We start from the raw sequence: 17,261 nt of genomic DNA, 5'->3' as shown, positions 1-17,261 counted from the left end.
GGGATGCAGGCCAGTCACTTCTAAGACTTATTTAGTAGTATATGTAAATTGGAGCTTGAGCTTCTGAACTAAGTGTCTGTTAAGTGCTGACACACAAAATTCAAATTCTTTTACAAAATATCCATTTTTTTAAATTAACCTTTGATTATGACTTTGTTTCATTAGGTAAATAAATTATGAAAACATCCTGGAATATAATAATGCATGCAAATGAATGAATATGTAATGCAATGTAGACCCTATGCTTCCTGACCACCCAATGTCTTTTTTATATTTTTATATATATATATATATATATATATATATATATAAAAATGTGTTTATTTAGTAATTATACCCTCAGGTTTTTTAAATATATATATATATATATATATATATATATATATATGAGACCTACACAAGTGTTTGATGAGCCAAGTGCCAAGTATTATTTTTTAGGATCAGAGACTCGCAAACAAGGCTTAAGGGTATTTCAGATTCATGATATAATAAAATTGCAGTGTCAATACTAGAACTCAAGCTCTTGGCTGGGACATGAAAGGGTCAACAAGCAATTTTCTAATCAGTGCATTTCAACCTGCATCAAAACACTAATGAAATGAATAAATACACGTTCTGCTTTATTAAAATGCCTAACATTTCTGTGCTTTTTCAGGCAATGCAGATAGATCAGGACTAGTGAAAGGGGTCTGATGAAAAAAATGGGAGCTGTGGTAATGCCCAAATGTGATAAGGAACCTTTGTGAAGGAAAGGAGTGATATCTAATGAATGAAAGGGGTAGATCAGTGACAATATTTGAAAAAAAGAGCTACATGGTGTTGGGAATTCCTTAGGCAGGAAATAAAGTTGTAGCTACTAATGCACACTATGATAAGCTCACATAGTATAGAAAATTTTACAATATTTGGACTTTCTTATGGAAATCATTTAAAGGCCAGATGAATTTTACCTGAAGATACACTTTAGGGTAGCATAAAATACCCAAGAATCTATACTATACCTAGGGCTTCTGTCAAGCCTGACACTTTCTGCCCATAAATATCTGTCTTGTTCCAAGCAAAGGTGTGAAACAGGTTGATAGCAGCAGGAAACCATTTCTGTACAATTCTTCCTTCCACTGCCACAATCAGATGTACTTTGCTTAATCCAATAGGAATAGTTGCATGGGTGAGGATAATATGTATGAGACTCCTATATCCAAGGGTTCGGCTGCTGAGATAGCTAAGTTTGAGAAAACTAGATGGAACTGGAATTTCTTCTTGTACCACCTGTAAAAAACAGCAAGGAAAAGAGTCATATAGAGAAAATTCAACACTATTACCTCACTTTACATACTTTTGAATTACACATCTTTTGTCAAAATGTTGGAAAGTGTAAGTATAGCACAAAGTACATTTTCTAGAGTTTTCCCCTTGTGATTACCTAAGGACACGGTGTCTACCAGAAGCCTAGTGGCATGATTTTCCCACCAAGGTCATATCCTCCCTGGCGTAGCTGTGCCATTTTTTTTCTGTGACCTTCATCCTATGAAAAGGTTTTCAGTCAGTAAAAAAAAATGTTCACACAGAATGCCCCTGCATCTGATTAGAGGAATAGACCTATAGAATGAGTCTGAACAGGCAAAGATTAGATACACTATTTCAATGTTAAAGCATAACTAAACTCTTGAATAAAAAGTAAGACCTGGCAGGTCCTTTATTGTAGACCTTTTTTTGTCATGGTTGTGGAGCTGAGGTTGGCAAACCTAGGTGTTCGGTAGTAAAGGTACGTACACACGTGCAACGTTCTCGTTTGATAATCAGCTCAGGGATGATATCGGGCGAGAATCTTGCGTGTGTACAGTGCTTGTTGTCCATCATCTGAATGACCGTCCCAGGGGATCAAAGGATGACGAATGAATACAAGTGAAGGGGAGAGAGCGTAGCGGAGTGCCGCTCCATCGTTCTAAAGATCCTTTCCAACAACAATTACATGTACATAGCCTAAGTTTTCTTATGCCATACTAGAGCACCCCTATATTAATTTTGTTGCAGCTTGACAATGGATATTGCCAGGAGGCAAAGTCCACAATATCCCATCTCAATAGAGCTTGTAAGCCACTTGCCAGAGTAGAATAAAATCTTTTTGAAAATAAAGACTTTTTCAAACCTATAGGTGCATATTTATGAATGATACAACAAGATATTCCCTGATTTTGTTTTCCAGATTAGAATTTTTGAACTCCATCCTTTTACATACTCAGCAAATGTAGATTTGTTCTAAAATTCCAACATTTACCCATGTAATGTTTTGCACAATAGTAATAGTAAATACATATTCAGTGCCATGGTTAAATTATTGCATTTATATTTTACCTATATATGAAAAAGTAAAGAAAATAATATTTAGGGAAAAAAATCATCATATGAGCGTGTGAATACTCCCCCCCCCCCCCCCTTGCAGATACAGCTCAAACCTGGCATTGACTGGTGCCCAGGTGGAGGTGAAGGCAAGGTGGCGCGGGCATCTACTACATAGATGGGAGGAAACCACACACTTTGAAACTTAATGGAACTCTCAAAAGATCACTTTTTGACTTTTGAGAAATTGTAAAACAAACCACATAAAATGTATGTATCCTATTTTTACCTAAAACTTATCTTTCAGGGGGCCAGGGATGTCTGAAGATTTTCCAGAGTGGTCCACTCCAGCAGTGGAAGATCAGACATATGGGTTAATAATAGCATAGCAGGACAGTTGCATGCTTGCTATTTCTTTGTTATGGGGATACCAGTCTGCATACCAAGATGGTGCTGAGCTGGTTTATTCTTGGGGGTGGTTGGGCATGCTATCTTGTTTCATTGTTTTTAACACTTAACATTTATTCTTTAATAACATTTTTTTTTAAAGAAAAAAAACAACACTCCTAGTGCTAAGACTGTATAAACACAGTTTCAGTAGCATGGAAAGCAATTGTCAGCATAGAAATAGATCAACTCCCTTTATTTACCAAGGTTCACGCAAAAACATTTCCACAAAGATTCAGCTGCAGGTAAAAATGATCCGATGCTGTTTTGTCAAGATTCCACCTGGCATGGTTCAACCTAACAAGAATTGGCCAGTGAATGTCATATTAAATAGGAGTAATCCTGCCAGAAACTATTGGGTGAATGTAATCTTGCTGAAATTGCCTTTTTTCATACATGAATCATTGACAACTGGTCCCCATATTCATTTTCAATTATTGCAGGAAGATCATGTGTTTATTGGTAACACTGTTGCCTATTACACAACAATCGCTTTGTGTGAAACCAATAAATATTTAAGTAGTGGAAACCCTTTGGTGTGTCATAGAACAGAATGTATTTTGGGATATACAATGTGTTACTGTTTTACAGCAGGTTGCTGTGTACAGAACAGCAGCTGACCCCATTTTTTTTCAATATACCAAGACATTCTCCTTTTTTATCCTACTAGATTGAACATAGGAACCTAGGCAACACATCTGTATAACCCCAATTTACTGGAAAACTTGTTACCTTTCTTTTCTTGTGTTCAGACTTTGTCCATCTCGCTGTGCCCATCCTATGAATTTTTAAATTCTATTACAGCACTGTATGTCCATTAAGTGATATGCGTTGAACTAACTGAAGTCAAACTAGAAAGCATATTTAATATTGTTCCAAATAAAAGAACAAAACAAGGTTGTATGAGAAAAGCGCAATCAAGATGTCCTTACTCCTGACTTGTTGCTCCAAATGTTCCTATTCAGCAATGTACAAAATACCTTTTAATATTTTAAAGGTCTATGCCAATGTTCTGGCAATTTGGTTGTAAGAGAGGTTACAATTGCAATAAAGCAAACAACAAATTGGAGCAATTGTTGTTTGCACTATAGAAAAGGGGTCATTCTCCATGTCTACCCGAACAAGGTCTCTCTATGTTATCCAACATGTAAATTAGTTGAATGAACATGGAATAACTTTATTGGCACGTCCTATTTACTGTGGAATCTTTAGTGCCCTGTATAAAATGTACAACATTTTCTGATGGTGTAGTGGAATAGCAGGCCAATGGAATATTGTGTCTATCATTACAATTTGTCAGTAGCCTTATATAACTGTGTCTTACACAAGTTTAATGGCTTCAAGTCTGGACATTTCCAATAATCCAAAAGATGAGCACAACCAACTGTCATTTGCCTCAGTTTGCCTAAAGGCACTCACATAGAACAATGAATCGCAGAGCTGAAATACATTAAACTTTAAAGATAACTCTACTTTAGGTAGCTCTGGAATGACAGCCTGTCTGCAAGTTGGCCAGGCTCTCTATTGTGTTGCTCTCCCTGCACAGTGAGTTTTTGTTGGAGAAATATTCTACTGTGTACCTACTAATAAACTTTTTGAGTCCTCCTACCTAGAACCAACTAGATTGACAGTCTACTTTTCTAGTCATTTGTTATGGGAGAACTGACACAGTGTACAAATTGTTTTTTTTCAATCTTTTTACTCCCAGACTTGTAGTTAATTGCGTAGCTAAAAAATATGATCTTCTCAGTGTGATTCTAAGGATAATAAGTCAACTGAAGTAGGAAGGGGAAGGCAACAAGAATGTTAACCTAAGGCCAGAAAAGGAAATTTAAATCAGAATATGACAACTTCATAAAATAAAAATGAAAAAGTTTGAAAGTAATTAAATTTCAATGTATTGAATGTTTCATTAGCTGCACATTTATCTGATGCACTGTTTAAGAGTAAATGATTCTTTCCTTAAAGGTTTGGAATTCACAGGTAGTAAATGCAGTTTATACATAAAATATAAATGTGGCATTTGGGGTGGCTTACAAATCAGCTTTACATGTTCATAAACATAACAGGGAATTCAAGGTGAACATAATTTCCCTTTGAGTGAGCATCCAACTTTCTTTAACCAATCGATTCTATTGTGTGGCCAAAATTTCTCATTCTCTTTACATGGGCACATAAAATTCATAGCTGGCTAAATACTTAAATACTACAGATCCATTAGGGTTTCCCCTGTACTACAAGGGTTCTATCCTCTCTTTTGTCTACAGGTTTTTAAACAGGACTTTTACCTAAAGCTACGTACACACTTCCAATTATTATCGTTGGAAAACGAACGACGAACGATCCTGCACGATATCTACGAACGATCGTATAGCACCGATCCTGCACATAGAGATAACGACACGATCGTTCGTAGATATTGTACACACAATAGATACGATCGTTTGAGCGATAGAGGAACGATGTGCACGACAGGAAAGTGACCGAACGTTCGTTCATTAGGCATGCTCAGACCATGGACGATCAACGAACGACCGTACACACGAACGATGTTCAACCATCGTCGTCCAATCCGATCCGCCGGTCCGGTCGTTCGTTTCCAACGACTTTCCTCGTTTGTCGGCGTCGTTGGTTACTTTTTTACTAACGATTTTTTGCCCAATCGATCGTTCGTCGTTCGTTTTGAACGATAAAAATTGGAAGTGTGTACGCACCTTTACTCTTTCCCTTGCTTACCAATCTTCCTCCTTTGTGTGATCAGTCCACTGCAGCCACTTCAGTTGCAGGCTCTGAATTTGGGGCTGAGTTTTTAAAGCTCTCCAAGACTGGAGAGGATACACTTTCACCAGTAAATCTTGGTGATCCAGCAAACCTGAATTATGGTATATACAGACAATAAATCATAAATTACAGTTTGGTATAGCATCATTTTATAGTAATATTAAAATGAAGATAGTTGTTCACTATCTTTAGAGAACAGTGAACAGTATAATAGAATAGGCAATGACAATAGCTGAGCTAGATTTACAAAGTTAGCATCTGGAGTAGATGAAAAGTAAGTAGATGTATTTGTGGCTGGCTGAGGCTCCATAGATTTATGTTATTGACTGTGGAGATGATAAAAGAAAAGCAGCAATAAGTATGTCAGGATAAGAGGATGTATATTAAACCTGCATGAAGTAAATCTTAAGGGCCAAACTCAGGATTGTGCCATTCTAGAAGCTTTCTAGTGATTCATCTGCATGAGCTACAGAGTTATTTTCCAGTAGGGAGGATATACATAGCAACCCAGGTTTATTCTACAAAACATAAATGCGGCACAGGAATTTGTACAGGAAATCACTATTTACTATAGTTTATAGCTATATGCAGGATCCTGATGGAAGATATAAATATGAAGGCTACAATTTTGCTGTACATGCAAAATGTATCAATGTGAAAATATAGATTTACAGGAATTTGCTTAGCTTCCATGTTTTACTAAAAGAAGTGATAAAAATGGAGTTGTATTACTAAAATGATTTATTTTATGATACACAGTATGTGCTTATATTTTGCTTCACAGACCAAATACATACCTAACCCTAATGACTAAACTAAAACTAGTACATTAAAAAGTGTATGTTCAATTTGACTTTGCTAAAAGGGGAACCAAAATGTTTGTGTTTTGGAATGTTAGGAGAAAAGGCTGACCTCTGTATTTCTGTTATTGTAACCACTTTACACCAATTCTAGTCACAGTAACCCTGCTTCTGGGGAGTATATATCAGAAAGGTTTTCTTCATAAATATAATGCAATAACAATAACAAAAAAGAAGTAGAAGTGCTAAGCCATTCTGAGTCTTCAAATCTCTAGCAGAAAGGTTGCCAACTCTGCTTTGCCCCCACACATTCCTAGAGATTCATTACTATGATAATTTATTGCACAGCAGGAATTTGTAGTCAGCAAGTAAACTCTTTAAGTGCCAGAAAATTGCCTGATCTATTTGGTTGGCTATTTGGTTGATCTATTTAGTTGGCAGGCCTACTGTTTGGTCCTGGAGAGGATAGAGCCACTTAAGTGAGTCAATTAGGCATAAAACTTAAAGCTTAGCTTCAAGATGAATGGCTCTGCAAGATTCATGGCCCACAACTTCTTAATTTCTTGGCTCTGATGGTGGAGGAGCAATATTGCTAATTCTTCACACCCTAATAATGTGTTATATTTCTCATTTTGTTTTTCTACAGACATTGGGGAGTGCTCATTTTATAAATATGTTTGATTATTGCTATTGGATTAGGTTACCCATAGACAAACTTAGCCACATCCCTTTTGTTGTATACCAAAAATGTTTTTATTGGAGAAACGTTCCCATTACCCATTTCACTACCTTAGCCTATGGGCTATGAAAATAAACACATTTGACTTTGTATTTGCTCATATACAGAGGGAAGCCACAGCTTTAGTGACACCCTCCCTATAGTGCTGATATATATATATATATATATATATATATATATATATATATATATATAGTATGTCTGTGACTCCCAGGCTCCTAAGAAGCAGGCTGAAATGTGTGGGGTATCGTGTGAAAAAAGGAGGTACCCATGTTAACTAGCTCATAAAATTTTGTCTAAAGCTGTAAAGTGATTGAAAAGGGTAACTGAGCAACTTTCTCTGACCATCCTTCATTAAGGTATTTAATTTTAATCTGGAGCTGGGCTTTAAGCAATAAACATGCTGCAATATTCTCATATACAAACCAATACACATTTTCCCTAAAATATACGAGACTTGTCTCTTATTAAAAAGATTATGCCAAATGCCTGATTTTTTTTCCACAGCCTTTTACCTTTTTATTTCTTATCTTGTTCCAAACCAGTTTTTATGTACAAGCATCTAAACTGTGATGGTTCACCATAATTAAATTACCTGCAATTCAGGGATAACCGATCCTCTCTGTGCACAGGATCCAGCAAATTTTGTTAATGGCGAAGATAGAACAATTGGATTTGGGTTGATAAAACTGCTCATATCACATAATGGAGACTCAGTTTCTGACCTCTGCATTATCACTTTGTCAACAACAACAAATCTGTTCCAGGGTAACCACAATGTCCTCTTCACAGTGACAAAAGGCGACCTCTCAAAAAGAAGTGTGATTGAGATACCACCAATAGTGACAAGGTCAAAACTAAAAATATAAGAAAAAAAAATCATTAAATAAAACAAAGGTATGATGTCATTAAAAATAAAACTAAACGTGCTGCACAGCTTGCTGCTTAGTGATTGTTTCTAAAAAAAATAAACATGGCCTACCATACCAAGTTTTAAGTCACAAATGTAAGATTCAGTTAAATAATGTCTATATTTGAATAATTAGGCATTTTTTAGGAAACCTAAGAAAAAGAAAAAGTAATCAAATGTACCTTCCATCTTGACGGCTGATGGTATATCCATAGTCATTATGATGTGCAAAGCTGACGTTAACTCCCACAAGTGGTGTCCCATCTACAGCAATCACCTGACCACGAACAACACAGGCACGACTGAAAACAAACAAAAAAAATGACAGAAAATCAGGACCATATCATGGAGTATTCATGTTACCACTCCCATCTGCTCAGCAAACTGCAGCATCACCTGCTTCTCTGTAGCCCTGAATGTTACACCATTCTCGGCATCCCCAGTACAGAAACCCAGGTTGCTGGATCCTCAGTGCACTTCCTGCCTCTTTGCCAAAAAGTCTTTTTTTTTAATTCTCTGTGTTTGACCTCGACCTGTTACCTGACACTGCTTTGTCTGCTGCCTGTCCTGACCTCGGCCTGTTACCTGGCCTTGCCTTGCCTGCCTTGACCTTTCCCTGTTACCTGACTTTTGCCTTGCCTGCCAGCTGCCCTGACGTTGGCCTGTTACCTGACCTTGCCTTGCCTGCTACCAGCCTTGAGCCAGTCCAGCTATCTTGGCTCACTATTTTCCGGATTCATCACTATTCACAAGCAGAAGTCTTCTGATTGCTGTCACCCCCTGGTGGGGAAAGCCTGGGGGCTGCTACCTGGTGATCCTCTTGCAGCAAAGTAGTCCAGTAGATGACTGGCTTGGTTAGGTTTCAAATATTTCCAGTGGTCACCTTTCCATCCTTCCTTCTAATTTTTTGTGAGTCTGTCAGTTGTTTATTTATCCTCTTGTCCGCCTTCCTATCTGTATACATCTGCCCTCTCACAGTCCTTCATTCCATCTCACTTCAATCCTCCATCTATTCACTCACCTTTCATTTTTCTTTCCAACCTTCTTGTTCTTAACAAAGAACTTTACCCTATACCTTAAGTCTGATGCAATTGGAAGCATTTGTTTATTGATTATTCTTATTAGTAACACACACATTTTTATATTTTTTATACACTATTTTTTCAAATAATTTTTTTACAACATATTTGGGGGGAAAATTGAGATAATCACATACCAACAAAAAATTTCGAGCAGTCAAAGAGTTAAACTTATTTTTAAAGTCATGCATCATACAAAATCCAGATTATAGCAATAGGGACTGTTTTATTTTTAACAAAAATTAAATAGTTTCCAACTAAATATTGCATCACATCAGTATTCCATTATTATGACATTCAATGGTCTTTGGAAATGCAAAATAATTTGGAGGGGAGGAGGGATATTAGGTTCCTGGTGCATTATCTAGGCTGAGACATTTCAAAGATCCCATGTGTTATGAAAGGCTTGCATTTTATCTTTAGGTAGACATGTCAGTTTGTGGTTTGTCATGATCCAGTTCAGTTTGTTTTTAGTGAATTCCAATGGTATACCAATTAGCAAGCTATTGGTATTCGTGCTGCTAGGAGGATTTATGTAATCAAACAGGCATTTGGTTTTGGAAGCGTCTCATCTAGCTGTGCATATGAGGATATTTCTAATCATTTAGGTAAGTTGATTTGAGTGACTGAATGGATGAGGTTGTAGATTCCGAACCAAAATCCTTTAACTTTTCGGGCAACATGCCAGCCAGGCATGTAACATACTACCCTTCTAACCACATTTTCTATAGTACAAGGGTGAAAGGTCTTTATTTAGCTTATGGAGTCTGATGGGTACTATGTTAAGAATTTGCATAAGCCTGAATGTTTCTTAAGGTGGGAGTGAGTATTTTTTACTGTAGTGTGGTAGTGCTCAATATATTCCTTCCATCCAAAAGATCTGCAATTCGGTAAATCCTTTTGTCTAGCCACCATCTAAACTGTAGTTTGTCACATCCAGGGGGGTTTTCTGGGTTGTCCCATAGAGGTGTTAAAGGTGACTGTATGGAATGTAGATTACGATTTGTTTTTTGGCCATCCCAGAGTGCCAATGATTAAGACAAAACATAATTGCAGGTCTCTTGATGGGCAGAATCCACAATATTACTTCTACCGGTATGGATGGACTGGAAAAAGCTTCAAATGCTGTCCATTGGGACCTGGGTTCTGTTATGGTGCATTCACCTACAGCAGCAACTTGTGGGAATTTGCTAAGAAAACTGTGGGAAACGTTTATGCAGGCACTTGGGATATGAAGTGTCAGTAAAATGTGTCTCTTCTAATGCTAATATATCAACCTTAGGTGAGTGATAGAGGACCCTGGAACAGGAGATGGGGGGAGGGGGGTGGTATTGGAAAGGGAATGGTAGGAAGGGGAAAAGTTACCTCCATGTGCAGCATATGGAAAGCTAACACATAGCTAAAGAAAAGAAAAAAAATGACAATCAGAATTTCTGATCAAATAGGGGAGTCCAGCAATCATTTAAATTGAGGTTAGTCTCCAGGGGAGGCCATGTTTACCCCCTCATTTCTCCAAAAATGTATGATAACATTTACAATTATTTAATAACTATGGCCTTAAAAAAGTAGCCAGTTCATGAAATGAAGCATAAAATATTATAAACCAATAAGAAACCCAAATGGAAGCAACACTTCCAGCTTGAAAGACAAAAATGTTTGCCCAACATATGAGGACACCTCATGATTTCAACCATAAATGAAACAATAGTATTTAGTTATCAAAAAACATCTGTATCAAAGAACCTAACAAAGATAACTGCAATTCCCAAAAATTACAAGTGCAGAAATCCCCATCAGTTGTAGAGTTCATTCTGAACGTGTGAACATTTTTCTCCACAACTACTCATCAATAAAAAAGTGACTGTCTATATATTAAATATTTCTGAATTTTTATTGATACTTAAAAAATAAAATATTATTTAGGTTCCTACACTGATATCTGGGTTCCAATCTAAATGGTAGGGATCCTCATCAAATCTCTAAAATACCAAACACTCTGAAAGGAACTACTGTCATAACCCCAAGGAATATCCATCACATCAACTGAATACTAACAATATCAGAGCCACTCTAGAAGATTCAATTCACCTATTAAAATTTAATAGGACCTATTATTTTACATCTATAATTACTATCCCCTCCAATCTAGGCGCTAAACTTATCCAGCTTTCTCATACCTCAACACCTATTGACCTAGTGTCCCAAAGCTCTCTTTTTATACTACTTCATGTAATAAATTATTACTGAATACCAAGTAAGTTTTAATTTACTACCAGTACATTGCACCATATGTTTTCTATGCTTATGTGAATCTTTGACCACTAATCCTTTATTTTTTACACACTCCTCTATCCTATAATATTCTCTCCTGTGATATATTATTATTCTATATTACTTCTAAATGATTCTCTTCTATGATTTGAAATATAAGACTCACATGTAATATGGTTTTGTGTGTATTTATATTTTAATAGCTTTGGTCCCTGAATCCCCTGAGGAAACCAACATATAATTATTTGTATTTTGTATAACTACATTCAAATATTTGTTCCACCAACAGAAACTACAAACAAAAATGCAACACAAGTGCTGTATATATTTTTTAAAGATAAGCCTAAAGGCTTTAACTAGATCTCCTACAGCAATAATTGCTTAATTAATCTAACAAAAATACACATCCCACCTTACACACCTAATCTGATTATACTTATAATTCTTCCCCAGAGCTATAATCCTATCCTGGAGGGATGATCTGGTTAGAAAAAGAAGTTATCCTTAGGGACTTTGGGAAATCAACTCAAGAAAATGACAGCACTGCTTTCTTTCTGAATTCATGAGGTGCAGGTTTAACCTGAGTGTTCTTAAAGCAATCTGTATGAGTATAAAACCTAATATATTCAGCAGTCACAAATGAATTGCATCTGCCATTATTCTTTGTATTATTTAAATATCATACCAAAAGCCCTTATCCAGCAGGCAGAAGCACTGTTGGAGGTAAAACTTTGAATCTCTCAATCACATTCAATGCAAAAAGCCTACTGAATGGCACAAAGGGGATTCTATAATCTCTTATTAAAACAATTCTATAACATAAAAACGATATTCATTTCCATCATTTTAATGTGATAGAATTTAATTTGATCTTTAAAGGACTAAATTAACTCAAAAATTTAAAACCCTTACTGCAGCAAAATTAATCCAGCTCCTGTTATTTTTGAATTGGTATTGGTAATATTACTAGTAATTGGATATTACCTGAAACATTTATAAAGGATTATGAGTTAAACATATGCTTGTAATTATACTGATCACAATCTAATTGTACAAATTGATATCTACCAAAGAGTCCACCAACAAACCTATATCATTTGCCTATATCGTTTTACCTGCTTGCTAAATATACAGAAAAAAAGTGTGAATTTGTTCTGTTAGTTTCCCACTTTTTTGTATGTTTATAAATTTTGCATAGCAAACCATTAAATCAGTGCAAGGTAGTTACGTAATATAGGTTGTTAAATAACTGATGTACTCCAGGCTTTTTTGGAATCATGTTGGTGCAGAGATGATTAAAATATTTATTGTGCATTCTGCTATAGGTTTGCCAAATACAGTGTAATACACAGATCTGTCTGGGTTACAAAATGAATAGACTGTTTAGGTTGCCCTTCATATTTTAATACATTTTTAGGTAGTTGCACTTAAAATTTAGATCCTGATTATTAGGTGTTTTGAATGTCTGTCAATTGGTAACAGGCAGTAAGTGCTGGGCACCTAGGATTGGTAACAGGCCATAAGTGCTGGGCACCTAGGATTGGTAACAGGCCATAAGTGCTGGGCACCTAGGATTGGTAACAGGCCATAAGTGCTAGGCACCACTTTGTATTTATTTTTAATTGAAACTCATTCATTCATTTTGTGTTGGATTGAATACAAACTCCTGTATCCAATCCAATACAAAATGAATGAATAAGTTTCAATTTAAATTTCCCGCACACGCGCCGACGTTATCGCGCACGCACGCACAAGAAGCCGGCCGGCTTTTTTTTCCTCCGCTGGCCGGCTTCTTGTTTCAGAGAGCACCCGTCGCTGGAAGGAGAACAACGCGGGACGGCGGAACACAAGATGCCGGCCGGCATCTTACCGGTCCCGCTGGTATAGGAGACGGCACCCGACTCTGGAGAGGGAGATCGACGCTGGAGGACGACGCTGGAACACGGACCCGAGGCTGGATGAGCACAGCGGGACCAGGTAAGTGAGATTTTAATATAGTGAGAAAAGTACGGGGTTAACGATAATTGCAACTTTTTTTGCACGGAAAAGTACGGGCTTAACGGTTGGGAGGTTAATATAATGTTAAAAATGTGGCGATGCTTTAATAGCATCATGCATGTGATATCAGATAGGGACAAGACAGACAGGGACCCCCTCTCATCACTGCCCATATTCTATATAAAAACAGTTTGTGACGTTTGTCCGCAGTGTGTAATGTCATCGGCAACGCAGTGTGATAGCTATGTGAGTGTAAAAGCTGCTTGTCAAATTCTGCAACCTAACAACTCGCTGTGTTCAAACCTTCAGATCTCCCAAACCGTTGGTTGTATTAACTTGAAATTTTTAAGGTACACGTTGAGGCATAGGAAACTGAAACTGTAGGTGCAAGTGGGGGACACTTGTGGCTAAACCTTTCTAAAATGTAATTACTATGGCATTATGAGAACATAAATCTCTACCTAGCAAAATGTGCTGCCTGCTCTGTTACACATATCTGTCTGCATCTTACCTCAAACCCCAATTTTCTCCAGAATTAGGAGGTGCAGTGAAACAAAACTAGAGGTGGAAGTGGGAGACACTTGTGGTGATCACCTTTCATCACCATGGCATCATTACAACATTTAAAAAAAACTGTCATTTAAAAGGGCACTTTCTTGTTACACATGACTGTAACCTTCCTGTACCTCAACCTCAATAAAATGTAGTGGGCAGAGTTCATTTTCTAATGATACTATAGTGATGAAGTTTTAGGGGATGTTAGTCACAGATGTTCCCCACTTGTACCTATATTTTTGGTTTCTTACACCTCCCCATTCCCCAACTGGAGTTCAGAATGTTAGTTAAATGGACAGGAATGTGTAACAGGGCAGGGAGGCCAATTTAGATGGGCAGAGTGTTTTATGTTCTAATGATGCTGTAGTAATGAGATTGTAAGCGGAGAATGTGCCTGCCACATGCACCTATATTTTCAGTTTTGTACCCCCACTCTCAGAGAAATTGGTGTACAAAGAAGAGAAGCAGACAGTAGTTTCATAGGTATAGATTTGTGACAGGTAGGTATATATTTAGGGGCCCCACCCCAATGCTCCTTGCTATGTTAGTGGCTCCGGGGTCCCCAATTTGCACTTTCAATTTCGGACTCCTAGTTGCACTTTCCTCTGAAACAGCAACCCCAAAGTTCAATTTTCATAACATTTTACATTTGCGACCCCCATGTCTTGAAATTCTTTAAAGCTAGGGGGCTGAAATTTAAATAACTAGTATCTATGAGGGTCCCCTATACACCCTGAAAATTACAGGTCATTCAGACATACAGTTTAGGAGATATAGAGGTTTGTACACACAGAGCTGTGAGGATGCAGAACTCACATGCAGAGCTAGAGGTGGATACATTTCACAGGCAGATTTTTTTTAAACAGAAATCCAAGCTCGTGCTATGAGATGGGGGCGGGGCTGCCTGTGTCTCCTTCACATGAAGGCTGAACTGTGTGCTCACCTCTCATCGGCAGCAATCCTCTGAATGGATGACACAAAGCACAGAGCAGCCTCACCGAGATCTGTGCATCTGAGGATGAGAGCTGCCGAGAGCTGGGTGGGGTATTCAAAGCAGCCGGGCGGAGCAACCGGCTAAAACCCTCTGGGGAGAACTATGTATATACGCACTTCACTTATGCAGTTATTTGTGGTGAAAGCGTTTATTGGCCTATTTCTGTACAAAAAGAAAAATATATACTCACTTCACTGTTGCAGTTATTTGTGGTGAAAGCGTTTAGTGGCCTATTTCAGTATAAAAAGAAAAAGTTATACGCACTTCACTGTTGCAGTTATTCGTGGGGAAAGCGTTTAGTGACGTATTTGAGTACAAAAAGAAAAATATATACGCAGTTCACTGTTGCAGTTATTTGTGGTGAAAGCATTTAGTGACGTATTTGAGTACAAAAAGAAAAATATATACGCAGTTTACTGTTGCAGTTATTTGGGGTAAAAGCATTTAGTGGCCTATTTCTGTACAAAAACAAAAATATATTGTCGCTTTTAGGTGTGTTTTATTTTGCTTTTAATTTATTTAGTTCAAGTAAAAGTATGTCAGACAGAGAAGTGACAGGCTATGCACAGAGGAGTGGCAGAGGCCTAAATGTTTGGCAGGCAGAGGTTGCAGCAGAGTAAAGGGGCCTGTCAGCAGGAGTCGCAGCAGGCCTGAGCTTCCAGTGTCATCTAGCGGTCGTGTCTTAACCAGCAACCCAGCAATTCTTGATTGGTTAACTCGGTTATCCACTTCATCCCAAGTGACATCAGACACCCCCAGCCAGCAGTGGGTGGGTTCGTCAGACACAACCCTTAGTTGGCATGGCCCGGGAGCACCTGTCCTCAACCTGCCCCTCTCCTTTGCTGTTCCCTCAGCCACAGAAATTTTGTATGCTGTGGGCTCAGCTTCACTATACAGCGAGGACGAGCTAGTAGAGGACAGTCAGCAGCTACTGCCCAGCCAGGATCAGGAGGAGACATCTGCCGCTTCCTCCGCTAGGCAGGCAAGTAGTGATGAGGAGAGTGGCGTAGGAGGTGGTGTTGCGAGCGGTCAGGCACCTGACCCAGAGACCATTGAGGAGGACATCAGTGACGTGCATACACTACTTGATGATGAAGCCGATCGCACTTGGGAGCCGGGTGAAGAAAGGGCTTCATCATCATCAGGAGAAGAGGGTGGCAGTTTGTCCGTGAGGCAGCAGCTGAGCCAGCAAGTTGGTGGCATGGCTGGTAGTCAGCAGGGTGGCAGCAGTGGGAGGTTGGGAGCCAAACGTGCCCAGGGTAGACCACCTGCTTTGCAGCAGCCTACCTGCCCTGGAAGTAGTGGTGCAAGGGGTTCACGGAGGCAGCGGCGGTAGCAGTCAGTCAGTGCGGAGTGTTGGGGGGAAAATCACCTACTCGGTGGGGTGGCAGTTTTTTGTTAAGCCGACAGAGGAGGTTAACATGGCCATATGTAGAATATGTGGGCAGAAGGTGAAGCGTGGCCAGGGTGCCAATATTGGCACTACGGCCCTGCGTCAACACATGCAGCGTCACCATAAAGTGGCCTGGGAGAACCGTGGCTTCAATGTGGTGGTCCAGCCTGCCGCAGCAACCGCTGCTTCACCCAGTGGCACGCACCGGCTTTCAGGCAGTCAAGGCTCAACCACCTCAGCCAAAGGTAGCTGTATGTCATTTCCATCTTCTGCAGGTCCAGATGGTCCTGCTCCTCCTTCTCCTACTCCTCGTCAGCCACTCTGTCAGCAATCGATTACCAAAGTGATTGCCAAGAGACAACAGTATGCGTGCACTCATCCAATGGCGCAGAAACTGAATGTGCTCCTGTCCAAGTTGCTGGTGCTCCAGTCTCTCCCTTTCCAAGTGGTGGACTCTGCACCTTTCAGAGAACTGAGCCGAGGTGGAGAGTCCCAAGCCGTCATTTCTTTGCAAAAAAGGCAGTACCAGCCCTGCACCAATCTGTAGAACAGAAGGTGGGTCAGTCCTTGAGCCTGTCGGTGTCTGCCAAAATGCACGGCAGCGCCCACGTGTGGAGCTGTAACTACAGTCAGGGACAATACGTGTCCTTTATGGCCCACTGGGTGAATGTGATTCCTGCACAGCCACACCAGCAACTTGGCAAGGTGACACTGCCTCCGCCTCCACGTTCTCTCGCCGCTGGTCCTGCGACTACGTCCGCCTCTGCCTCCTCATCATCCACTGTGTCCTCAGCCTCCACTGCAGGGACAATTCACAGTGCCTCTCCAGCATACCACATGTGCAGGGCACGGCGGTGTCACGCTGTTCTGCACCTGATTTGCCTGGGCGAACGGAGTCACACAGGAGAAGAACTGCTCCGTGTGATTCATCAAGAAATAGAATTCTGGCTTTCT

The 17,261-nt window shown here is 39.2% G+C and overlaps 1 protein-coding gene and 1 long non-coding RNA gene across 4 annotated transcripts in view; one reads left to right on the top strand and one right to left on the bottom strand.

Annotated features, from left to right (window-relative positions):
- TENM1 (teneurin transmembrane protein 1) overlaps positions 1 to 17,261 on the bottom strand; it is a 591,240-nt gene that overhangs the window by 122,506 nt on the left and 451,473 nt on the right. For all 3 annotated transcript variants that reach the window (XM_072431864.1, XM_072431865.1, XM_072431866.1), the window contains 3 exons: positions 8,200 to 8,319; positions 7,703 to 7,964; positions 1,002 to 1,269 (listed from right to left, as the gene is read on the bottom strand). In XM_072431864.1, the coding sequence (XP_072287965.1) occupies positions 1,002 to 1,269; positions 7,703 to 7,964; positions 8,200 to 8,319 (650 nt within the window). The remainder of the gene's footprint in view (positions 1 to 1,001; positions 1,270 to 7,702; positions 7,965 to 8,199; positions 8,320 to 17,261) is intronic.
- The window catches only part of LOC140344597 (uncharacterized), a 60,340-nt gene that overhangs the window by 1,772 nt on the left and 41,307 nt on the right, over positions 1 to 17,261 (top strand). The gene's annotated exons all lie outside the window — the stretch shown is intronic.

The sequence above is a fragment of the Pyxicephalus adspersus genome, chromosome Z (genome assembly GCF_032062135.1).
Source record: "Pyxicephalus adspersus chromosome Z, UCB_Pads_2.0, whole genome shotgun sequence".
Taxonomy (NCBI): Eukaryota; Metazoa; Chordata; class Amphibia; order Anura; family Pyxicephalidae; genus Pyxicephalus; species Pyxicephalus adspersus.
This window is presented reverse-complemented; position numbering and strand designations above follow the sequence as displayed.